The 27,104-nt window shown below is 43.3% G+C and overlaps 1 protein-coding gene across 2 annotated transcripts; it reads left to right on the top strand.

The window, feature by feature from the left end:
* The first annotated feature begins 3,374 nt into the window (after positions 1-3,374).
* LOC133912651 (1-phosphatidylinositol-3-phosphate 5-kinase FAB1B-like) lies at positions 3,375-26,918 on the top strand. 2 transcript variants are annotated; one of them, XM_062355501.1, is made up of 12 exons: positions 3,375-3,886; positions 4,428-5,081; positions 5,324-6,055; positions 6,979-7,132; positions 7,212-7,556; positions 7,836-8,804; positions 8,900-9,231; positions 9,375-9,498; positions 9,665-9,820; positions 10,220-11,704; positions 12,567-12,827; positions 26,238-26,918. In XM_062355501.1, the coding sequence occupies exons 2-12, from the start codon at positions 4,480-4,482 to the stop codon at positions 26,559-26,561; spliced, it is 5,484 nt and encodes a 1,827-aa protein (XP_062211485.1). In that variant the 5' UTR covers positions 3,375-3,886; positions 4,428-4,479; the 3' UTR covers positions 26,562-26,918. The 2 variants fall into 2 exon arrangements, with proteins under 2 accessions (XP_062211485.1, XP_062211486.1); XM_062355502.1 differs by having other exon boundaries at positions 4,425-5,081.
* The last annotated feature ends 186 nt before the right edge of the window (positions 26,919-27,104 follow it).

Below are 27,104 nucleotides of genomic sequence, written 5' to 3'. Positions count from 1 at the left end.
TAACACTTTAAGTCTGGTAGCGTCTACTCCTATTAGCCCTAATGATAGTGAGCTACAACTCCAGAGTATTCTATATCGAAGAGACCAATATGTAAGAATAGGGGCAAACAAAAATTACGTTAAGGTGGAGATCTTGTGCACATGGAGGTGTTAGATAATTTGTGGGTTAAGAAGAAATAGGCTGATGGGGAGAAAGAGCTCAAGAAATATAAGAGATACAAATAAGCATATGCACTGGAACAAGAAAGGGTGGCACTTGAGACAAAAAAATCTTGAGTTAAAGAGCAAAGAGTTTGAGTTCAAGAGAATGTTGGAAGAAGAGAGAATTATGTCAATAGACATTAGTGGCATGTCTGGTCTGTAACAGCAATACTACAAGAGCTTTCAAGATGAGATAGTGACTCGACGATTGAATAGCTCGGGTTGATAGCTACTAGATGAACTATTCCTTACTGCAATCTATATGTTATTATCCTACTTGTGTGTAATTTTATTATGAAATTGTTAAGCAACTACTTGTGTGAAAATTTATTATCAAATTGTTAGGCACCTTCTTCAATATTTGTTACTGCAATCTATATGTACTGGATCAATGGTTTGGATGTATGGATCATGTGGATGCCCACTGATGTTGTTAGCGATGCAGTTATCATATGAATGGTGCTCGCTGATCTTCGTGTGAGACAATAGGAACACCTATATTGAGAAGTCAGGTTTGGCCGTTGAGGAATTTCTTACCTTCATTTGTTCTTGTCTCTGATGTCCTTTTTCAGGCCTATTTAGGTGGTAGGATTTGGATTCAACCTTTTTGTAGAGATTGTTGTCTCAGGGGGCATGTCAATGCCTCAAGGTTTATCTATTCTGGAAACAGAGCCAAACCAGTTGAACAGGATCAGATCTACTCAAAGCTGAGATAGCTTTCACATGCTAGATTTCAGTTGTAATTCTATGTTTGAGTCCTTGCTTGTTTCTGAAAGTACAAAAGTAGGATATGATAGAATATACAATACGATTGCATAAGGGAACCGAAAATCAGATATAGATGGATCAATATAGAAAACACGCCTCACAAAGCACACATCACAGGTCATACGCTCGTGCCACGATTGATAAAATTAGTGATTAAAACCTTACAAGTCTTAAAGCTTTGGAAGAGTTGGATCTCATGCAGTCCCTCTCTGAACATAAAGCCGTATAAAACTTGTATTGTAATAATATAATTATCGTTAATACTAGGTCAGCTCGAAGCTGTGAATGAATTTTCTTATCTTTATTTTTTTAATTTCAATGAACTCATGAAATTTAGGAGTATCCTCGTGGGAAGGTTCCACCTTTTTCTCCTACTTGATCATAATTGAAATCTTTTGGTCCTTCCTCTTGCTCATCTTCAACGATCATGTTATTCATAATTACATATGCTCTCATAATTTGTCCGAGTGTGTCTTGATCCCAAAAACATGCTGATCCTTAAACAATGGCAAGATGAGCTTGTAGAACCCCAAATGCTCGTTCCACGTCCTTCTTAACTGCTTCTTGTGCTTTGACAAAATATTTCTTCTTATTGCCTAGTGGAGATGCTATTGTCTTTACAAATATGGCCCATGTAGGATATATGTCATATGCAAGATAATCTCTCATTGTATAATTGTGACCATTGATAGTATAATTTATTTTTGGAACGTGACCTTCAGCTATCTTTGCAAAGAGTGGGGAGCATTGAAGAACATTGATATTATTATGAGACCTAGGTAAACCAAATAAAGCATGCTAAATCCATAGATCTTGTGAAGCAACAACTTCTAGAATGATTTGTAAGCTCGTGAATATGGCCGCTGTACATACCTTTCCATGCAGCTGGATAATTCTTTCACTTCCAATACATATAATCTATGGATCCTAACATTTTAGGAAAACCTCTTTTCTTCCCAAGTGCAAGTAATCTAATAGTATCATTCTTATTTGGCAATCTTAAATACTTATCTCCAAATACTTAAACAATAGATTTAACAAGCCTTTTTAGACTATATATAGCAGTAATTTCTTCGATACGAACATAATCATCCGTAGCATCCGCTGCTACTTCATAAGTTAGCATGAATAATAATGCGGTAATCTTTTGCAAACAACTTAACCCAAATTTACCGGCTGCATTTTTTTTTTGCATAAAGTAGTCATCATGTTCTTTTATAGCACGCATTTTGTGTACAAACAGAGAACACCTTATTCTAAACTTGCGCGAGTATGATAAGAATGTGTCATACATATAACGATCTATAATAAAAGAAAAAAAATATACCGATTACAAACCTGCGTCTGAACAAAGTAGGGCCATATGTAGGATCATTAGAGAAGTAGTCTTGATATAGTCTCAAATACCCTGCTTCTCTAATCTGATGAACTACTTGATGCCCAAGGACAGATCCGCTATGGTGTGGTTCATTATCAAGCTGATATTGATATTGTGCTATGTGAGGAACAATAAATTCATCGTCATCATTCGATTACGACGAATCCAATACCTCTTGCATGAGAAAACTACGATTACACATCACCGAACAGATCAATTTCTCCTTCTTCCCGCGAATGGTTCACGACGACAAACAACACTCTACACAGTGTGGACGTCTGAGCCGACGCCAACAATGACACACGTAGGCCCGTCTGTCAACAACAACAACGACGACGCACACATGCGCACAACAACGTGTCATGAAAGGCCTCCAACAATGAACCGATCACGTGATGCTTGGCTGAGCAAACGCGTGACGGGACCTCATCAGGAGCAACCTCAGCCAGAGCCGCGAGGGGATGAACAGGCCACATGGCGATTGCTTCGTCTCATGCCACCAACAATGACGCACACATGCGTTCATGCAGAGGGCTATGGATGTCCGAGCCGGCGCTCGTGCAAGAGTGGCAGTAGAATCGAAGAAGGTGTGTACAAGGGAGTGGTTGGATGTTGCCTACATGGATTGATTTTAGAATATAAGGAATCACAAATTGAGGATCTGTTGGAGGGAGAAGGTTTTAAAGAAAAAATATTTTTAAGATATCTTCCTATATAAAGATATAAGAAACCAATTTTAGAATGTCTCTTGAAGTTGCTCTAACTACTTCAACGTACACAAAGCAATATATTAGTAATTAATTTCTAATTTAATTAATGTTCAGTTGAACGACAAATGGGAACCTAGGGCATGCGTCCAAAGGAACCAGACCTACCTACGGCCTTTCCAGGGACGCGCCTCCTGTGGGCCCTCCGCGACTTCCTCGCCTCCCGGCCCCACCTGTCAGCCTCACGCCCCACATCCAGCATCAATAACCACAGAAATTAAATGAAATAAAAAGATTATAATAACAGCCAAATAAAAATAGAAACGAACTCCCCTCCTCTCCCTTTCTCCTTTCTCTCAGTCCGGCGCTCGATTCCTTCCTCTCCGCCGATTGGCGACCCAAAGCTGCGATTTTTCGGCTCTCCCCCCGATCGGAGTTCTCTTCGGGCCATCGGAACCGCACCGCCGCGGCCGCGAGCTCCGGAGCGAACTGCGCGGCGCGAAGTCTCGTGCCGTGTGGCGCCCCCGCCGCCGCCGCCAATGCTCGGCGCGCGCAGAGCTGCCGCCCCGCCCCCGCCGCCTTGCTGCGATACGGGCGCGGGGCGCGATACGGGGCGCTGAGACCGGCCTTCCTTGGCTTATAGGCGGTACCTGAGCCCCTTGGCGCGGAGGAGTTCTTGGCCCATGCGTGGCGATGGCGGTGGTGGAAGCGGCGCGCGCCACCCGCTCGATCTTCGTTCTCTGAGAGGCGCTTCTGCGGATTCCGGTGCAATGTGGGTCGTGGTCGGGTTGGCGCTTGGTCTAATAGTGCTCGATCTCGGGCGTCTTTCGAGGTATAGTCCCTGGCGACATTACTGCTTCTATCTTGCCGTTGCAAGGGGAGATCAAATTTAGAGTGGTCCCGAAGACAATTGCGTACAGAGAGCATGTTTTTTTAGCCTGGTAGAACCATTTGACCGAATTAGATAATTGGGTACTGAAATTTGTGGGCGACTTGATAGGTTATTTCTGTGTTGTTTAGGTATCAACGTACCATTGATTCCTTCTTTGCTGAGAAAGATATGCAACTCTGACAACTTGATTCGATCAATGTAAGATTGTAGGTAATTACCATGTTAGACTGTAAAGTGTATAAATGAACCAAGGTTGTAGTTCTGTTATGATCTTGTCTTGCATCTATTCATTGAGGAAAATCTTGTTGCAAATGGAATATAATCATTTTATTATTATTTCTGTTGGGGGGAGGGGGCACCACAAGGTAAACTGTATATGGTATATATCACAGCATTTATTTTTGCTGAATCTTTTTGTTTGTTAGTATGTTTTAAGTTGTAACGAGTGCCTTAATGTCTCACATGCTTTTTGTTGCAGCAGGTGATGATGCAACTATGAGGGTTTCTTTGAGGTGGTACCGCTGCAGCCACCAATGGATGCCCCAGATAAAACTTTTGCTGATGTAGTTAAGCTTTTGACATCATGGCTGCCACGTCGGTCCAACCCAGAAAATGTCTCGAGGGACTTCTGGATGCCCGACCACAGTTGTCGAGTCTGTTATGACTGTGACACACAGTTCACCATATTTAACCGCAGGCATCATTGCCGTCGTTGTGGGCGGATTTTCTGTGGTAAGTGCACAGCGAACTCCATCCCAATTTCAAGTGACCCTGACAGAAATGTCAACGAGGGGGACAAGATTCGGGTCTGCAACTTCTGCTTCAAGCAATGGGAACAAGAAAGAATCACAGCTTTAAAACAGGTGCTGCCAGTGCTCAGCCCTTCCCTATCTGAGGCGAGTTTGTTCAGTACAAAGTCAACTATCACCATTAATAGTGTTAGCACAATGGCTGGCTCTTACTCTACTGGAAATTATCAGCATGTGGCTTGTACTTCCAGCATTAGTCCTCCGAAATGTTGCCAAGCCAAAACCTCCCATAATATGCAAGACAGCCATGTGCCTGAGAAAAGTATGTCCACTGTTTCAAACAAAGATGACTCTTCTTCAACTCAGTTTGGCTATTTCACAAACAGGTATCCTGTTTGAAACCTCATATGATATAATACCTCCTAGTTAAATTATAATATATTTATATATCTTGCTATGCTTTTGATGAATATTATTATTTTCTTTTCATAAAGGAATTACCTTGTTAATAGCATTTGTAGTGACACTGAATATCTGTTGATTTTTACCCTCATATGTTGTTTTGGACTAATTGACAAGTTATCACGCTTGGCTAATGCCTATCTCATCATTTGATTTTCTAAATCAGGAGTGACGATGAAGATGAAGAATATGCTGCTTACTGCTCTGGTAGGCAGGTACAACATCAACAACACAATGAACACTACTATGGCCCAGATGAGTTTGACGAGCTTGATCCATCCTGCAATTCAGCAATATCACATACAGTTGAAGAAAATATAATTTCTAAAGAGGCATTACCTCATGTGATTGACCAAGGATTCCCCAGCACATTCCCTGTCGCCAAACTGGAGGATGAACCAGAACCTGATAATAGTTCTGAATGCGGGGCTGCTTCATCCATTTATGCTCTGGAAAGTACTGACGCAAATCAAGTGGATTTTGAAAAGAATGAACTTTTCTGGCTTCCTCCTGAACCAGAAGATGAAGAAGATGAGATGGAAGCTGACTTGTTTGACGATGACGATGAGCCTGTAGCTGATGGTCAACAGTGTGGCATTCGGTCCCCAAGTAGTTTTGGTAGCGGAGAATTCCGAAGTAGAGATCGGTCAAGTGAAGAACATAAGAAAGTAATGAAAAACGTCGTTGATGGACATTTCATGGCTTTGATTTCTCAGCTATTACAGGTGGAGAATATTTCATTACATGAAAGTGATGACATCGGTTGGTTGGAGATTGTTACTTCGGTATCATGGGAAGCTGCAAATTTCCTCAGGCCAGACACAAGCCAAAGTTGTGGCATGGATCCTGGTGGATATGTCAAGGTTAAGTGCTTAGCATGTGGGCATCGCAGTGAAAGGTGAATGACCCTTTTGTTCATACAATATAGTCTACAAGCTATAAGCCTACAATCGCAATGCTTACTAACTCATCATGAAGTAAGTGGCGGATCCAGAAATGGAGCATGTCATGTGTTAATTATGACATACTAAAGCTGGTATAAAATTACATAACAACTGGTATAAAATACAGTTGACAAAACACATGACAACAATGTAATCTATCTAGGGAAATTACCCTGTCAAGGAAGATTTTATGCACCAAACATGGCGACATCACTTACATGCAAACATCCACTTAAGGAAAATAAAGCGAAATATCATGGCACTGGGTAATCACAGAATATTTTATTGTTCACAAATATTTTCATCACCAATGATGTAGTAGTGTTCATTTTCTAATTATGAATTTCTCCATATCTGTGGTGGGTTGAGCAAAACCCATGAGATCACTTGTAGCTTTAAGAGTATCCACTCTGCTTGTTTGGTCGAGCGTGCCACAAGATAACCTATTTGGCATAGTGTGGGTAAGGTTTTGAGGCCGCAAGAGGAATGTTCTGGGCTGGTCTGCTTCCTTCTGTTCCTTAGGATGGATGTGGGAATCTCTTAGCCCATGTAGCTTGAAGATTATTGGCCCAAAGTAATATATACCACATGGTGTTAACTGGGCCTGCCGGTCCTTCAGATCCCCCTAGTCTTGGGTATGGATCCGCCCTTGCATGAAGCCCTTTCCTGTAGATGGCCTTTCCCCTATTGGGGTCTATATCCAGCTAAAATGCATCCTGTTCATACTTTGTATTTTTAACCATCAACTAGCCTAAGATAGTGTTGAGCGTTCTCTTCTAGTTATTGCTCGACAGCTAAACAGTTTCTTGTTTCTTTCATACTGCATTGAGCCTTAATAGTTTATTTATTATCTGACAGCTGTGTCCTATTATTTCAGCACTGTTGTAAAAGGGGTAGTCTGTAAGAAGAATGTTGCGCATAGACGCATGACATCAAAAATAGAAAAACCTCGACTCCTCCTACTTGCAGGAGCTCTTGAGTACCATCGAGTGACGAATCAGCTGTCAAGTATTGACACGTTGCTTCAGCAGGTTCGTGAACCTTCTTATGTTCCTGTATGCAGCCTGAAGCTTTCATTGATCTTATATGTATTTTTTATCTGATATGCAGGAAACAGATCACCTTAAAATGGCTGTCGCAAAGATTGTCGCTCAAAAACCCAACTTACTTTTGGTTGAGAACTCAGTTTCTCGCTATGCTCAAGATTTACTTCTAGAAAAGAACATATCACTTGTTTTAAATATCAAGCAGCCCCTCATGCAGCGTATAGCTCGTTGTACAGGTGCTCAGATAGTTCCTTCTGTTGATCTCCTACCATCTCAGAAGCTTGGTTATTGCGAGTTATTTCATGTAGATAAATACTGTGAACATTCTGTTAGCTCGGGTCATATGGTGAAGAAAATGTTGAAGACCATGATGTTTTTTGAAGGATGCCCAAAGCCATTGGGTTGCACTGTAAGTGATAAGATATTTCACTCTTCGATAATTGGACACCAAATAATGCCACGTAGGGAACAATATGCTTGTCTTCCTTGCTAATGCAACCCTGCCCACCCCCCAAAAAAAAGTCAAAAGGGAACCTTGGCTGGCGAAAAGGAAAGTTTTTTCTCTCTCTTTTTTTTTTCTGTTCAGAAAGCTAAAAGGCCTTAGCATTTTCTTTCGTCCTCCATATTGTCTGCACCAAACAATCTGTGCATCTCAGGAACTTACTGTTTTGGCCCATACGATCTGTAGGTTCTGCTGAAGGGTGGTAGCATGGATGAGCTAAAGAGAATTAAGCATGTGGTCCAGTATGGCATTTTTGCTGCATATCACTTGGCCTTAGAAACATCTTTCCTTGCAGACGAAGGTGCTACCCTACCAGAACTTCCCTTGAAGTCTCCATTGACTGTAGCCTTGCCAGATAAGCGTTCTGCTGCAGAAAGCTCCATTTCGACAGTGCCAGGTTTCACAGTTAATGTTTCCAACAATCAGCAGACAACTGATAGTATTGGGCACCTTGGCTCAGATTCCATTATATCAACTGACCCAGGTGAAACCACTGTGGTTGAACCACCAGTGTCTAGTGAATGCCTTACTTCTCAAACGATAGACTCTCGCTCTTTTGGACCTTGGTATGCTAAGAGTGGTAGTTTTAACAGTGGGAGTGGTGATGGACTAGTAAAGGTCACTGTAACTGCAGCATCTGTTTCTACACCTACATCTGGGGTCCTCAGAAACCATTCACCTATATATTCTACTATGGAGAAAAACCATATGCATTCTGGTGATTATCATGACAATGGTTCAACCAGATCACATGGTCACGTGGTGACAACAGATTCAGCCAAAACATTGAGTCGTCATCAATATACCATGTTTGAGACTAGCACTAATATTCCGAGTTGTCCTAATCTGAAGGAACCGTTAGAAGGTTCAAATGTTTTGGCTAATGTGAAAACTGTCAGTAATAATAATATGGTTGTAGTCCAACCAGTGTCTAGTCCTGCTGTACAGAATCAAGAAACAAGTCAAGGACATGATAGCACATCAAATAAGGAAGAAGTTGTGGCTTCTGACCATCAGAGCATCTTAGTCTCATGGTCCACACGTTGTGTCTGGAAAGGGACTATTTGTGAACGTTCCCAGCTACTACGCATCAAGTATTATGGTAACTTTGACAAGCCCCTTGGAAGGTTTTTGCGGGACTACCTGTTTGATCAGGTACCTCTCCCTCTCCTCTCACCATGTCCATGGTTCTGTGAGCTTATTGCTTTCCACTGTTCGCATTTCTCAGTGTAGTTGCAATGCATTTACAGGGTTATCAGTGCCGATCCTGTGATAAGCCACCTGAAGCCCATGTCCATTGCTATACTCATCACCAGGGAAGTCTAACAATATCAGTTAGGAAACTTACGGAATTTGTTTTGTCAGGAGAAAGGGATGGCAAAATTTGGATGTGGCACAGGTGTCTGAAGTGCCCCTGGAGTAACGGATTTCCTCCAGCAACTCAAAGGATTGTCATGTCTGATGCTGCTTGGGGTTTGTCACTTGGTAAATTTTTGGAGCTTAGCTTTTCAAACCATGCAGCTGCTAGTCGGGTAGCCAGTTGTGGTCATTCTCTCCACAGGGACTGCCTTCGGTTCTATGGGTAAGCAGTTCTCAGATGTTTTGTCTTCTAAGACTGGGTCAACCTGTTACTTTCCTTAGTCACCATGTAAGAATGATTACACACCTTATATGAAATTAAAATTGTATCTTGTTTTCTGATACTCTTCTGCTTTTCATATACAGGTTCGGCAAAATGGTAGCTTGCTTCCGATATGCACCTATTAGTGTTCATTCTGTCCTTTTACCACCTCATAAACTTGATTTTGGTCACCAGCCTTTGGATTGGATACAAAAAGAAGCGAATGAGGTTTGTGGCATAATCCAATCATCATCAGTAGGCTTTGTTTGCATAAAAATTGCATCTATTCGCCTATGCTGTTATATCAAAATTCTTTCCTCAAATGTTCAGGTTCCTACTTCAAAACTGTTTATCCTTTCACCTAAATAGCTAACGTTTTCTCCAATTTTGATAGGTCATTGACCGGGCAAAGCATCTTTTTGATGTAGTATTACATACTTTACACCCAACCTTTGATAAAAAGGCACATGGCGGTTCCCTCAACCTGGAATCTAGCTATTACATTGCCGAACTCGAAAGCATGTTTCGAAAGGAGAAGTCAGAATTCGAGGTGCAGTGCCCTTTGATATAGCATTTTTCTACATCAAAATCATTAAATATTGAGTTTTAACTTGTTACATCAACTAATGGAAAATACAAACTTCTCTCTCATTAATTTTTAGGCTTACTCATAGAGCTTATGGATGTTATGGGCCGGGGCATTCTAGTGCAAACCATCTGTTTGGTTTGGCATCAAAGTGACTAGAAAAACTCCCAAAATACTTGTGGAGGTAGTTCTCAATATGATCTTAGCGTGATATCACCAAATGGGTAGTTTACGATAGATGTGTGACTGTGGCATCATTAAGTATACCTGTAGCATATGTACAAACTTTGCCATTTCATGCTTCTAGTCTGGATGTATGCATCATTTATTGTTGCTTGATTGATTCTCATTTGTACTAATTAGGGGTGTCTGAATAAAGTTTTGAAAAAGGAGGTGCAGAAAGGTCAACCAGACATTCTTGAGATCAATAGGCTGAGGAGACAGTTACTCTTCCATTCATACTTGTGGGATAGAAGACTGGTATTTGCTGCAAAATCAGATAGGAGTCGTCATGAATTATTTAACTTCAGACAAGGAGATAAGGATAAGATTCATTCTGGAGATAGTGTTGCTGAGCCAAATGGCACAACAAAGCCTCAAACTGAAAATAGTGGCAATGAGGCTGCCAATAAAGATGTGAAATTTGTTGAATGCCTTCAGGAGAGCATTTGTGCAGGAAATTGCCCTGCAGTTGATGCAAGTAATACCAATTCCAATCATGACCAGCAAATGGCCACAAGTGAACCGGACTCTCTTCAGAGAGACATCAAAACTCCTCTGTACAGTAGTGTCAGTGTGAGCGGGGAATCGGTTCCCTTGGAGACAGATCTTGTTGCTCGGCGCACCCTTTCAGAAGGGCAGTTTCCCAGTTTATTAGATGTGACGAATGCACTTGAGGTGAAATGGATTGGTAAAGATGATCCTGTTTCTAGCAAGGTAACCATGCCAGATTCTATAGCATCCTCTGAGGACTCAGAAGAACATATGGGTGATGTTACACTTTCATATGCCTCTGTATTGTTGAACAAGCTAGGGGACAGTGCTGAAGACCATTCTAGTTGGATAGGGGTGCCTTTCTTGCAGTTTTACCGTTCTCTCAATAAGCAGTGGAATCGTTCAAACAGGTTTGACGCTCTCAATGATTATAGTCCTGTTTACATTTCTTTCTTAAAGGCCATGGAGCGTCAGATTGGACCCAAATTTCTCTTTCCAATAGGCATCAATGACACTGTTGTTGGTGTTTATGATGATGAACCTACTAGCATTATCTCTTATGCACTTGCCTCTCATGAATACCATCTCCAGCTGTCAGATGAGCTAGAAAGAGATACAATAGACACTTCACTCCCAATATGTGACTTGAGAAGTGCCTCATTAACTGAATTGTTGGATGAAACCACATCGGAACTTCTAAGAAGTGTTGTCTCTACTGAGGACAATATCCTCTCCATGTCAGGAAGCAAGAACCCGTCCACTTCAGATTCACTTGGATATAGAAAAGTAAATCACATTAAGGTGAATTTTGGGGATGAAGGTCCTCTAGGACAGGTGAAGTACACTGTGATTTGTTATTATGCAAAACAGTTTGATGCCCTGAGGAGAATATGCTGTCCATCGGAGCGTGATTTTGTCAGGTCACTAAGTCGTTGCAAGAAATGGGGTGCTCAAGGAGGCAAGAGCAATGTATTCTTTGCAAAATCACTGGATGATAGGTTCATAATTAAGCAGGTTACTAAAACCGAATTAGAATCTTTCATGAAATTCGCTCCAGACTATTTCAAATATCTATCTGAGTCAATTGGCACTGGCAGTCCCACTTGCATTGCAAAAATTCTTGGTATTTATAAGGTAATTTATGATATTATTTTTTTGTTGTATTGCTTTGTTCCTAGGACCAACTAAAACAACCGTCTTACTATTGCCTCACTGAGTATTCATGTTCCCATGCTTTCATATCGGATTTTAGATTGGATATCCTAGATTGATTGCTAAATGCTAATAACCTATCTAATCTTGTAGTTCTGTCTCAGAAAATGAATTGATTAAGAATGTAGGGGAAGGAGAAGTGCTCCTTTCATTCACAAATGCACACTGCTGATATATGCATGCAGTAATATTATCCCGATTTCAACCGCTAGGTTGATCCTGTAGAAAATGTAACCTGTGCATTCGTCACCAGATAATATTACACTTCTTTGCTATTGGTCTATTATAAAAGGTAGTTGAGACTTTGCGAAGTCACATCTTGGAGACTTTGCAAATTCAAAGGAACTTAAAATTGTGAGAAGATGGAGAAACTAAATAGATGTACATGCATATAATTTACTTGCCTTTTGTTTTACTAGGTTATAACACCATCCAATTGCACCAAAACTATTTACAGTACAAAGCAAAGTAGCATCACGAGCTCTATGTTAAGTGTATAATTCTTGTATGCAGCTATACTTCAAAAATATCCTCTTTGCGAAAAATTAATTGTCACTGATACCATGGCATTATTTTCTATCCAAACCAACCATCGAGTATCTAACAACCTGGAAATGATCCTTCTTGATCCAACATTTGTGTCCTACTATAATTAAAAGGCTTGATAACATCATATCGTTTTTTAGTCCAGATATCTTGCTAGCAATGCCACTTCGTTTTTTTAATCCGAAGTAATTTTTATGAGGTCACTTATGGATAGCCTAATCCTTTTGACACTGAATAGGTTAAGAGCCTGAAAGGTGGTAAGGAGATGAAGATGGATGTTCTAGTGATGGAAAACCTTTTGTTTGAACGTCATGTGACAAGATTGTATGATTTGAAGGGTTCCACAAGATCAAGATATAACCCAGACTCTAATGGTAGTGATAAAGTACTTCTTGACGAGAACCTAATCGAAGCGATGCCTACATCCCCAATTTTTGTCGGAAACAAGGCAAAGCGGCTACTAGAGAGAGCTGTTTGGAATGATACTTCATTTCTTGCTGTGAGTATAAATCACTCGCTTACTTCTTCTGATACATATTTTATTCCTTTAGATCATGTAGTCCAAACATATGGTTGCTGCCTGCTACGAAAATTTACTGCCACCATGAGAAACTACTTCATTGTTATAGTACGGATGGAAAGACTAGCATTTCCCTCTAGAAAGATCAGAATTGTTGTACGTGGAGCATGAATGGCATTTTGTCTTACATTAAAATCCTACGAAGATGCTATTTCTCCGAGGCACCAGCGCTCTTTATGAAAACCCTAGAAATTCTATTGTTATTCATGCACCAAGTAAATCCATGTAAAATATTTATAATTAGCTTCACCCAATGTTTCTTACCTATCAGTCATTTTGTTACAACTCTCATGCATACCCATCTGCTGGTCTTTCCATGTCTGCAATGGTGCCATACTACAAATACGTAATGTTTGAAATACCAAGTTCGATATCTTACTAATAACATTTATAACGGTTGATGTCTTGTAAGTGCTATATAGTAGAAGTGAAAGTAAGTTTACTTTTAAGGAAGAAAATAGACTCTTACATTTCTGGGAAGTGTCTTATGTTTCACAAGTACTTTTACTCTCTGGACAGAATGGATAATGGAGCAGATTTTTACACCCTCAACTGGTTTTGGATGATGTGGCTAAAGCGTGACACTTGTTTTTTACACATGGGATGGTTTTGTCTGAGATGGCAGCCTAGTCAACAAATTGCAAAAAAAATTGCTAAGGGCCCACCTGCTCTTCCTCTTCTTCTCTGCCACCCAATCTCCTCCCACCTGCTGCCTCTGCGGTCCCTAGCTCCAAGCGCCACCGGCCTCCTAGGCCTCTGCGAAGTGAACAACCCCGACCTAGCCTCCTCTGAGAAGTCGTATCCCCAACCTCCTTGGTGGTCGGCTCAGCCCTGGACTTGAACCAGCAGCGGTTTCCATGAGGAATGGTACAACGAGTTCAGCTACCTAAGGGAGACGACGAGCGGTTGCTCCATTGGGGCGTTGTCTGACGCAATCCATGGGTGGCAGAGTCCTCGATGCATGACAGTGAGCACGACGCTAGTCTCCACTGAGATCGTGTGGTTGAGCCCGACAGAATCCTCTCCCTTTGTTGTGCCCATGAGCTTAATGCAGGGCAGCGCCACGCATTAGTGAACTTTTCTCAAATCCTTTAGTGTGATGTTTTGTTCCTCCAATTGTCTAACCAACCCACCAAGTGAATTAAATTTTAGATCTTCACAGCTCCTGAATCAACCACTTATGTCCTCCTGCGGCCATCTTCTATGGTGTTGGTTCATCTCCACTAGTAAGACTGTTCGATATAACTTTGCACAATAGAAATAGAGGGAGAAAAAAATAGGAATTTGGAAGAGAGAACATGGATGGTGAAGAGAAAGAGGGAGAAAAATAGGATTAAGATGGCGTTGTTAGATACATATAATTAGTCTGTGTAATATCCTTGTGTTCATAGTTGTCATGGCGTTGAGATATCGTCGCCATAACGTTGATATATCGACGTGGCGGAGAACGACGTCTCGCCATGGGGACGCCACGGTTCTAGCGTGTATGGCGTCCGCCATAGCGCCATCGTGTCCTCGTGGCGCCTGTTTGGCGTCGTGCGACGCCGTTTTGCGCCGTGGCGGACGCAATAGAGCCAGATCTGCCTCCGTCGTCGTCGCCACCTTGATCTCTGTCTGCCCTCGCCTCTGCGTCCGCCTCAGATCTCTGGCCAGCCGCTCCGCCCGCCTGTGTGCATGAGTGGAGTTGGGGAGGAGGGGTGGCTAACATGGGCTGGATGGACTAGGGTTACAAAATGATTTGTGGGCTGGGTTGGTTTTGTGGGCTAGTTCTTTAGTTGAAGATGAGGAAGAGGGAGATGAAGAAGAGATCATTGTGGATGATCATATCCTAGGCTATAATGTCTGTATTCGTCACACAATGTGTCTATGGCGTCGCCATGCCGTGCACTATAGGCGCTGTAAAGTTGTGAAGGTGGTGGGTCGCCACATCTCACCACATTACTGCAACAACTATGCCTATGTCATAAAGGGTTTCCTGCATATTGTCCACTTATACATATATATGTTGGCATATGGCCTTTATGAACTATAAGTTGCTATTCCTAATATGGTATCAGAGCTAGGTTTAATTTTGAGATGTAACAACTCATCCCATCCTTAGCCCACACTAGGGTTTTGCTTTCCACCTAAACTCGTTGTATGGATCGAGTCTGCAACTGGCCGCCGCCATCGGTGATATTCTCCTGAAGCCTCGTCGTTGTTTATTCGTCATCGTGCTTGATCGATCGATCTGTTTTGTCACCGTCTTCATTGGATTCCGTCGCCGCCGGGTCGTCACCTTCGCCATTGTGAGGTTTTTCGCCCCTGTGTGGCTTATCTTCCCCACACGACTTGTTCTCGTGGAATTCGTCGCTGCTTCGCCTGCCTTGTAGCCGAGATCCGCTTGATCGTCACCCACTTGTCGTTGGGACCTGCTCGGAGGTCGCCCGCTCATCGTCGGGATCCACCTTGCCCTGCTCTTCCCTGCAGGCGTTGTCGGGTAAACCTCGACCTTCCTGTAAGGCGACCCCGATTGGATCCGCCTCCGGCACCCTACTAGCTTGCGGGCTGCTGCTCGCCTCTTTGCTCGCCGCTGACTCCCTGTTGCTCTGCTTTGTTTGCGGTGCAGTGCGAACAGAGCCGTGCGGGTTGAGGGCCAACATATTAGTTTGCAGTTAATTAAAAAAAAAAGGTATCATGTCTTCTTCATCGAACACCTTTTTAGTTCCTCACTGCTTGATGATTTTTTATGGTGTCAACTACCACGATTTTGCGTAACATATGAGCGTTCACATGCATGGGCTTCGTCTTTGGGATGTTCTCTCTGACGACATTCCTTATCTGACATACTATGTTCACATGCTAGTGCATCTTGCATTCTGGCTGCTAGTGTTGAGCCATGTTTCTCCTTTGAGATTGTTGAGTTTTCAGCCTTCCAGATGTGTACTCATCTTTGTCAGAACTATGAACCTTCTATGGATGCTCTCCACATGTTTGTTGTTCACTAGGAGCAGTCTCTTCTGCAGGGTGATGCCACTTCTGATGTGTTCTACACTTAGAAGCCAACAATATGACGTCAGCTGGACTCTCTTTGCATTGTTGGTTGCAGCTCCTGTAAATGTTGCTTGGACCTGCGTGTTGAAAGTGATTTTCGTTGCCTCTACGAGTTCCTAACTTATCTTCTTCCGAAGTTTGAGTGGCATCGTGCTTAGTTGCTTACATGTCATCCTCATGTAACGCTTGTGGAAGCCTTTATGGAAATACGTTTGGAGGAGACTTGTCTGCGTGGCTCTAGACTGTTTTCACTTCCCTTAGTACTGGCTGTTTGTTCACCTGCTACGACTATGTCTTCGTCTACACTACCACCTGCTCCTCGTGCCAATCCTTCGCCTTCTGCGGCCTCCCCTGGTGGTGGTGGCAGCTCTCGTTGCACCTACTGCAGCAAGGTGGTTGCTATGTCTACCTCCTTGTCGATAGGTTCTGCTGGCGCTGCTACTCTCTCTTTTGGCATTGAGAGACCACCGTCTGCACAGTCAGGGGTATCTTTTTATATGACTTCTGAGTCTTTCTTTGCTTCATCCTTTTGTTTCTCCTCATGTCGTTATCGCTGATGGTACTTCTCTGTTGCTGGTCGAGGCACCTTTTTCACTTCGTATTTTATTGTCTCATCTGTTGCTCATGTTCCTCAACTCACTATGCAGCTCATGTATGCTAGTCACCTAACTGATCATGGTTGTCACATTATTCTATGATCTGATTCTTGTTGTGTTCAAGATCGTCATACATGGGCTCTGGTTGGTACTGGCCCTCAACGCCGTGATTCCTAGCGTTTATGGGAGCTTGTCTGGCTTCGTCTTCTTCTACTGTCATCGCCAATCTTTTTGCTTCCTCAACTACTGGCTCATTCCAGCAATAACATAATCTTCGTGGCCATGTTTGTGGGTCATGTTTGCCGATGACTACTGGATAATTACAATATCTAGGCACCTTAGGGTTTACTGTAATTCTCGGAGCATCTCTATCTCTGGGAAGAGGATCCTTGAACGAAGGAAACCGCCTGTAAGGATCCTAGGTAACTCATAAACAGAGAAGTTTATCTCCAAGAATGGAAAAAAGATTCTAGAGGACATACGACACCACTCTATATATACAGAGCCTGGGGAGCTTGCGGATGACAAGTCATTAGAAGTCTCTTTGCAAGCCTAACAAGCCATTAGCAGTCAGAAGACACCCGAAGCTGAGCAAGGAAGTCGCCGACTAGGATAGATCCATCTAGGCTAGCCACGCATCCTCTTGTAACAAAGTTCAGGGCAATACAGAACAAACATGACGTAGGATTATTATTCTAAGGGAGGCTCAAACTTGTATAAAACCCTCCTTGTGTGTTCCTTTGATTCGTCTACTCGAAACATCTCCCATATATTCTAAAAATTTGTAAGATTAGAGGCTCTTCCTACAGAGGCTCTCATGCGTCCTACAACTACAGATCTGACAACCCCTACCGGCAAGGGCTAGATGAACTCGACGATCCATTTGACTAAAGAAGATCTCATCCAAGCCGAGACTTCGCATGTGGCTCTAGTCGAGAACGCTAATTGGAAATCACGTAATGCCTCGTCTCGAGAAGTATCAGACTCAGAGAGGCGTAACCCCCAGAGCAAGTCGTCCCGGGATGCCAACTGGGCAACTAACCATCGTAGGACCTCATCAGTCAAAGGTCATCCGATCAATGATTTGCGCGAGGTCATCGATCAGCGGAGACGCTTGGGAACACCCGAGGTAGCATCGTCTGCCCCTTGACGATCATATTGGGGAACATCCCGGCGTTGTTCAAGTTGGGATCGATCCTCAACCCCTGTGGGTAAAGCACCCGAGATTGCTGGAACCAAACAGGGTACCATCAACGAATGATTGATCTCTTCGGATTTACGGAGTGTGACTTGGCCATCAAAGTTCTAGCCCGGGTCGATCGAGTCGTACAATGGGAGCACAAATCCCATTGAGTTTCTTCATATCTATATCATGCCCATCGAAGCAGTTAGAGGGGATGAGATGGTAATGGCAAACTACCTCCCACAGTCCTTGAAGGGGAAGCTAGGACATAGTTGACCAGTCTACCGCCAGGGGCAATCTACTCGTGGGAATAGTTCTGCGACGTATTCTGAGCTAACTTTCAGCGTACGTACGCTCACCTAGGCATGAAAAATGATCTTTACCGTTGCGAGCAGATAGGAATGAAACCTTACGTGAGTTCGTGCACCGCTTCAGCAACACCCGGAACACCATCCACAAGATCAGCGACTACGATGTCATTCAGGCGTTCACTTAGGGGGGTTAAGAGCCAGTGATGCGTTGAAGACATCGCCACAAAGGAGCTCATGAAGATTCTCGATGAGTTTGCCAGGGCTAAAGACACGTTCCTCTTCGTCAAAGAGAGCTCAGGGCATCAAGCGCCCCCAATCTAGGCTCGATGGCGATATGGTCAAGAGCAAGCGCAAAAAGAACACCAAGGGAGGTAAGAGCAAGAAAGCTAAACCCGATGAAGTTTTTGTAGATTTGCCTGACACCCATATCGACAAGCGCTCCAATTCTTCCTAGGGCAAGAGCTTCACACCAGGCTCCGATGAACGCGACGGTAAGCCTTGGTGCGACCTCCATCAGACTGATAACCACATAAGATGGTCAAGGCGGAGGTCGTGAAAGCGGCCAAAGGAAAGAAGATCCAGATCGCAGTCCAGAGCAGGGATACTAACTCTAGTAGCAGTGAGGACAACTCGGACTCGATGTCTTTCCAGCCGAACGAGAGAATGGTCGACCACATGTTCGATGGCTCTATGTCCTATGAATCCAAGCATCAATACAAGACGGTGGCTCGGGAAGTCTTACCTGCCATCCCTGAGGGTCGCTAGGCCATCAAGCGGTCAAACGTTAACATCTCATTCAGCCAGGATGACTGTGTTAAGAACTTCGTACAGCAGGTCGCTTCCAGATAGTGGTCGAGCCTACGATCAATAACTGCAGGGTCACCCGAGTACTCATCGATGGAGGGAGTTCTCTGAACATCCTCTTTGCTGGCGCGCTCGAAGCGATGAAAGTCTCCTGATCTGTCATCAAACTGGTTACGCAAGCCTTCCACGGCATAGTATCTAGATCTTCGTCCACTCCCATTGGCTAGATATCGCTCCCCGTTACATTCGAGAAGCATGACAACTTCCGAACGGAAAAGATTATGTTCGATGTGGTTGACTTCGAGATGGCATACAATGCCATATCGGGAAGACATACTCTTGCCATGTTTATGGCAGCCATGCATTACACCTATCAGTGCGTGGACATACCGGGACTCGAAGAAGTCATCACAATTCGGAGTTGTCCAAAAACAGGCTTATGCTGCGACAAGCGAAGTCTAGACGTGGCCACAAAACATCAACCTGATAAGGTGACGAAAAACTCGAGGCCGAAGAATCCGTCGTTAAAACCAAAAAGATCTCATCTCAGACCTGCAAGAGATGTTCAACAACCTGCGCAAGAATTGAGTCATACTGAACCAGGAGAAGTGCGCGTTCGAAGTCAACGCGGGGAAGCTACTCAGTTACCTAGTATCTTACCGGGGGATCGAAGTCAATTCTGAGAAAATCAAAGCCATTGAAGATGTGCAACCCCTAGGTCAGTATGAGAAGTTTAGAGACTAACCGGGTGCATGGTAGCTCTCAGCCGGTTTATTTCTCGACTCGGAGATCGAGGACTTTAATTCTTCAAGTTACTACGACAACTTGACAAGTTTGAATGGTCAGAAGAGGCGGATGAGACATTCAGAAATCTGAAAAGGTATATTTCTTCCCCCTATGCTAAGTGCTCCCAACCCAAATGAAGATTTTCTCTTATACATTGCAGCTGGATCACGTGCTGTGAGTGAGGTATTGGTGGTGGAAAGAGAAGTGCCAGACAAATGAGAGAAGAGCCAGCGACTGGTGTACTACATCAGCGAAGTACTTCCTGGTCCTAAAGAGCACTACTTGCAAATGCATAAGCTGTTGTATGCTGTGCTGATGGCCTCTCGCAACCTGCGACATTATTTCCAGACTCATAAGATCATCGTACCATCAATATTCTCACTTAGCGAAATCCTGCACAATAGAATCGCAATCGGCCGAATAGCCAAGTGATCCATTGAACTCGAGGAATTTGACATTCGCTTTGTGCCTCGAACAACGATTAAGTCACGAGTGCTTGCAGACTTATCGGATGTATGAACTCTATTCTTCAACAGATCGCTTATGCTTCAAGGCACGAGGGCTGGGATTATACTGATCTAATGGAAAAAACCTGCAATATGCTTTGCAGATTGATTTTCAGACCACAAATAATGCAGCCGAATATGAGGATCTGCTTGTCGGTCTCTGAGTATATTATGCTCTTGGTATCCACCGCCTACTTGTGAAAGGGGATTCACAATTAGTGATGAATCAAGTCAGCAAGGAGTATCAAGCCTCGGATAAGACTGACGGACTACCTCGAGGAGGTGAGGATGCTAGAAAAGAAATTCGTCAGACTTGAGGTCAAATATATCCCAAGGAAGAATAATTGTCTCGTCGATAATCTTGCCTTTGTAGCATACTCAAGGTCTCTAGGACAACTTGAGATTTTCATAGAGAAATGCTTGAAGCTGTCTGTGAAATCATCAGACGCCACATCTGAAGGAGTGGTGGTCTACGAGACCTATAACAAACTCGGGGGCTCGCCAGGGATTGACGCCCTAAAGGAGTTGCAGGGGAACTCAAAGCTCAGCTCGAAAGCGAAGTTTTGTGGATAGACCCAATCCACAAGTATCTTCAAGATCGAGTTGTGCCTGAGGATGATGTACTAACCGAGCAAATTTCCCATCGATACAGGATGTATACCTTGGTGGATGACACCCTTTATAGAAAAGACGCTCACAGAGTACTCATGAAATGCATCTCTCAGAAGCAGGGTAGAGAATTACTCGAGAATATCCATAGAGGGGTGTGCGGAGCTCATGTTTCCTTCCGAACCCGGGTCGGGAAAGCATTTAGACAAGACTTATATTGGCATATAACTATCCATGATGCGAGTGAGTTGGTAAAAAAGTGTACCAGCTGTTAATTTCGTAACAGACACGTACATCAACCCGCGTAAGTCCTACATACGATCCCCTTGTCGTGGCCATTCGCGCGGGAAGGCATTTAGACAAGGCTTGTATTGGCCTATGACTCTCCATGATGCTAGTGAGCTAGTAAAAAAGTGTACCAGCTGTCAATTCTGTGACAGATGCGTATATCAACCCGCTTAAGCCTTACAGATTATCCCCTTGTCGTAGCCATTCGCGACTTAGGGGTTGGATATTATGGAAATGTTCTAAAAAATTCTTAGAACATCGACCAACTTCATAAGTTCTATATGTAAGTACTTAAAATATATTTTATAATATTAGTCATAGTATGTCATTATATTTTGTTTACCTATTTTGACCCAATGCCTTAAAGAGTTGAGATAAGCTGCTATTTGGAAACTTACGACCACACACGCACTCGGATTTCTAGACTACACATCTGGGAATCTTTCCTCGATAACCAGTCGGGGGCTTCAACTTTACTTGGGATATAAAACTTGTCGTGCGCGCCATATTTCTAACGAGGAAGGAAGAACATCTTGTAGGGACCACGCAAAACCTTATCGCGTCCACGGCTGCCTAAAAGCTAAGACGTGTTTCACTCGAGCATGACCTAAGGTACTGCAATGAAAATCCCGACAAACAATACCAAAATCTACTCGGAAGAGACAAAGGCCGAATACTTGCTCAAATGCTCCTTGTATTCATGAAAAGTTCACAATCATACACAGGTATTGTATTAGAAATATGATTCTTTCACTTAACAAGATTTCAAGCTCTTTTACAGATAAGCTAAGAAAAAGAGGATTACAAGAAGTCTTAAAGATCCACTCGACGCCGTGCAGTGAGAGAAAGGAATTGAGAGAGTTAGGGAAGTCTCGCCTTCCTTTTCCTTGTCTCTGACCACTGACATCACCTGCACCAACAGAGAGGATGAGGTCATCGGTGAGGCCCTGGCATCCCGCTGGACTTGTTGGTCTCGCCGCCCCGCTCATCGACATCTCCGAAGACGACTACTCCCTCCGACGGCCCTCACCCTCCCCGAACTCGTCGGTGTCGCTGTCCCGACTACTCCCTTCGGCGGGGCTCACCGGTGTGGCCTGAGGATGAAGGGGATGAAGCGGCCGACGTCTTGCCATCTTTAACGGAGATGCTACTGGATGCCTCTTCCTTTACCTCAGTCGCCGCTTCTTCCACTATTTCCACCTCCAGGAGGTCCCAGTCCATTTCGTCTTGGACTTAGGACAACTCTAAGAATACCAGGGCTTGCCGTCTTCAACAGGGACGCCACTGGTCGCTGCCTTCTCTTCAACCTCCTCGTCGGAGGAAATATCGACAATCTCCACTACCATGCTAGATTGGGCGAGTGATAACGGTGGTGTGAGAGGCGAGTACTCGAGGGGAGACGGAGAGTATCCCAGAGAAGAAGGGGAGTAGCCTGGCGAACGAGGAGGTTCCATGATCGGACTCAGGTGTGGTGCAGCTAGTTTCTAGTACTTGGAGGCTTTTTATAGGCCAAGGTGTGGTGCGGCTAGTTTCTAGCACCCGGGGGTTTTTTATAGGCCAACGAGTCAAGGGACGGTTTCTCTTCACCTTCCAAGCATTAATTCCGGGTGTGGCCACATAATGGATCACAGGTGCCCAAACGTTGCTCGGTCGTCGAGGCCATGTCTTTTCGGTTGGCTCGCGTAGACAAAGAGACAGTAAGCCAGTGCGGTTATTTACCTACTGTGTTTTTCAACGTACAGGGCAGTTGAGAAGACGGAATGATTACCTCGTTGTACTCGGGTAATTCTTTTTAGACGGAGAATTTCTTCACCGCCATGCAAAACTTCCGTAGAGACGGTTCAACTTCCGAGCTTGGACAACGATGAGTCTTGTCACCTGTACTCCTGCAAGGAGGGGACGATATTTTCAAGTTAATCGGAAATTCTACTTTGATGGAACACCTTCTCGAGGACTCATTTGAGAACTTTCCAATAGATGACCCGAGATCGCAGAAAACCCGGTTAGATGTATCATCCTAATCGGGAAATCGAGTCTTACTCGATGAGATGGTCGGAAAAAATGTTTATTTTCGTTGGCCAAGTACTTGACCCGTCGAAGGCTCATTTTACGTACTGGTGGGGGGCTTAGCAATGATTATTAGATAATTACCATATCTGGGCACCCTAAGATTCTCGTAATTCTCGGGACATATTTGTATCTTCGGGAAGGGACGAAAGGAAACTGCCCGTCAGGATCTCGAGTATCTTGTAAATAGAGAAGTTTATTTCTAAGAATGTAAAGAAGACTCCAGAGGACGTACAACGTCCCCTATATATACGAAGTCTGAGGGCCCTATGGAGGACATGTCATTGGAAGTCTGTTTACAAGTCCAACAAGCCATTAGCATCCAGAAGACATCTGAAGCTGAGCAAGGAAGTCGTCGACTAGGATAGATCTATCTAGGCTAGCTGCGTACCCTCTTGTAATATAGAACAAATATGACATAGGATTATTATTCTAAGGGAGGCCCAAATCTGTATAAAACCCTCCTATGTGTTCCTTTGATTCATCTACTCGAAGCATCCTCTATATATTCTACAAATTCATAAGATTGGCGGTTCACCAATCGTCAACATCGTTTATCTTCATTAGGTCGTTGTGGTATTCTAGGGTCTGTCTTAGGAGATGTCTTTAAATTGTCAGGATTATAAGCTTGGTAAACAGATTCAACTACCTTATCCTAATAGTGAGTCAGGGTCTCAAGATTCTTTTAATCTTATTCATTCTAATGTTTGGGGTCTGACTCCCTTCGTTTTTGAAAGGGGGTCACTGCTATTATATTATTTTTATAGATGATTTTTCTCGTCACACTTGGACTTACTTTGTCTTCTTGTAGCGAGGTATTATCAATATATGTGTTTTGCCACTATGAATCGCATTCAGTTTGACATTCTCATTCGTGTTTTTTCAAGTTGAGTCTATTGGCGAATTTCTTTTTTTGGCACATTCGTACTTTTCTTGTTAAACAAGGCATGTTGTCCCGATTCTTCTGTCCTGGAGCTCATGGTCAGAATGACGTTGCTAAAGCAAGGATCGTCATCTTCTTGAGACAGCTCGTGCTCTTATTATTGCCTCTTCTGACCCACCTTATTTTTGTGCTAAGGCGATCTCCACTACCACTCGGTAAACATCCAACCTTCTTTGAACGTCTATATGGGCGTATTCCTGACTACTCTTGTCTTCGTCTTTTTTGTTGTGTTTGATACGTTCTTCTCGCCCCTCATGAGCGTACCAAACTGACTGTTCAATCTGTTGAGTGTCTTTCTAAGCTACAATACTAAGCATAAGGGCTATCGATGTTGGGACCCAGTTGCTCGTCGGATGCGAATTTTTCGGAATGTTACTTTTGACGAGTCTCATCCCTTGTATCCTCGTACCTCCTTTTTCACCTCTTCAACTTCCTTGGTTTAACCATTGTTTTTTTCTCACTTTTCCTACCACACCCATCACCGTTTCGTCTTCTTTTCCCCGACAACTGTTGGCACCCTCTCCTATTGTGCCTTCTTTGGTGCCTCTCCCCCTTCGCCCCCACCGCACCATATCCTCCTTCTGGCATTGTTGCGCATTTTCTTGTCCACTACACTCATCGTTCTCATGTTGTCTCACATCCTGATGTACCACCTTCTGATGAGTTATCTCCTCGAGATTCAGCTCCTTTGTCTTCTCCTCGCTACTTAGTGATCGCCAGTCGATTTATTCTCCCGATTGTTTTGGTTTTGCTGGTACTGTTCCTGTTGAGTCATCTTCTTGAGTCATCTTCTTACCGTGATGCTATTGTTCATCAGGAATGGCAGCATGAGATTGCGATGGCAGAGGAGCTGGCTGGTCTTGAGCGCACTGACATGTGGGATCTTATCCCTCTTCCTTGTGTTTTATCACATCACATGCAAGTGGATCTATAAGGTAAGATCCGCTCTGATGGTTCTCTTGAGCGCTACAAGGTCCGTTCTCGTTGGATCAGTGGTCTATCTCTTAGCTTAACGTCAAGAATGCCTGGTGAGTTGTGTGAGGAGGTGTACATGCACCCACCATCAGGGTATTCTATTCCTGAGGACATGGCTTGTCGTCTCTGTCTCTCTTGATGGCCTTAAGTAAGCCCTTCGTGCCTGGTTAAGTAAGCCCTTTATGCTTGGTTTAAGCGTTTTTCTTCAATGATCATTGCTGGTGTTTTTTCTGTCTGTGCTCATGATGTTGCACTTTTTGTCCACACTTCGTCTCGTGATCGGACTCTTCTTCTTTTGTATGTTGATGATATGATAATTACAAGGGATGATTTAAGTATATTGCCTATGTGAATGCTTGCCTCAATGAATAATTTCTTATTTCTGGCCCTCTTCGTTACTTTCTTGGGATTGAGACTCCTATGGAGCTTAATCTTTATCTTCAGTCAACTGATGGTGAGTCTCTTGCTGTAACCACACGCTACTGTCATCTTGTTGGGAGTCTTGTTTACCTTGGTATCATTCGTCCTGACATTTCTCATGTAGTGTACATCCTTAATCAGTTCATTTCTGCTCCCACTCAGCTCCATTATAATCATCTTCTTTGTGTTTTGCGCTATCTTCGTGGGACTATCTCTCGTTGTCCTTTTTTTCCGTGTTCCAGCTCTTTACAGCTCCATGGATATTCTGATACTATTTTGGCTAGTGATGCCTCTGATTGTCGGTCTCTTTCTACCTACTATATTTTTCTTAGTGGTTCTTTCATTGCTTGGAAGACTAAAAAGCAGACTGTAATTTTCCGTTCTAGTGCAAAGGCTATCTGTCCATGTAAACATCAGCCAAACCAGGGTGGCTTTGGTCTAGGGGGTAATTTAGATGTTACTGAGAGTTGAGAGGGGTCAAATGACAGGTTTTGCAGTCGAGGGGTGGGGGTGGGGGGTTCAAATGGACTTCTTCCTTTTTTAAATAATGTGCCCCAAGAGTTTTGTATCTTGGTGTTCAACTCTAATGTTAATATTTTACTCGTGATATTGGTAATTGAAAAATCAAAAGGATGTGACTTGTTGATGTTTGCTTAAAACCGGTGCCTCATTTGGAAACTTATATAATTTTAAATGTTATGCATTACGCTGTCTTATAGAATTCATGCTTAGTTGATGTGTTAACCTTTTGATCTTACAATAAATGAGTGCAACTTCTGACATAAATGTTGGCATTTTTTTTCTGCAGTCCATTGATGTAATGGATTACTCTTTGCTTGTTGGTGTTGACGAGAAAAGACACGAACTCGTTATGGGAATCATAGATTTTATGAGGCAATATACATGGGACAAACACCTAGAGACATGGGTGAAAGCTTCAGGAATATTAGGCGGACCGAAGAATGTATCGCCAACAGTTATTTCACCAAAGCAGTACAAGAAACGGTTCAGGAAAGCCATGTCCGCCTACTTTCTTGTTGTTCCTGATCAATGGTCGCCTCCAGTGATTTGCCCCGGCAAGCAGTTGGCTGAGAGTGGCCAAGACATCGATCAGGTTCACTCGACAGAATAGAGAGATGCAGAACCTCAAAGTGCAGGAAAGCATTTTGTAGAACAACTCGATTTTTCGGGGGTGACATACAGAGATTTTGATTAATTCTTTCTGGGTGGTCTTATTTATCTGGCCCTTTTTTATTTGTTTATTCTTGGAACCTCAAGATGTATAAAATCTTAGCTCAAGTCTGAATGTTCTTAGATAGAAGGAAATGGATCAGCTAGTGTCAAATAGGAGTGTATAGACTGCCCACCATTTACATAAGTCCATACTGTATCGAGTTAATATACCCTGTACAAAAGTTAGAATTGTCTGCCGCCTTTTGCTTGTTGGTTCTTCATATATGCTATATGTTAGGTGTACTTTACTGTGAGAGATTCACCTTAAAAACCATATTAAGTAGGAGTTGGACTCTGGAATCTGTTATTCTGTGTGGAGTGCAGCGAGGTGTAAACTGCTACTTTGGGTGCGAAATTATGGAAAAGAAAATATCTAACCGTCTGTCTGCGTCTCTACATAGCTAATTTCATTTCCCCTTTTTGCTCAATGTGGCTTATATGC

The sequence above is a fragment of the Phragmites australis genome, chromosome 3 (genome assembly GCF_958298935.1).
Source record: "Phragmites australis chromosome 3, lpPhrAust1.1, whole genome shotgun sequence".
Classification (NCBI taxonomy): Eukaryota; Viridiplantae; Streptophyta; class Magnoliopsida; order Poales; family Poaceae; genus Phragmites; species Phragmites australis.
This window is presented reverse-complemented; position numbering and strand designations above follow the sequence as displayed.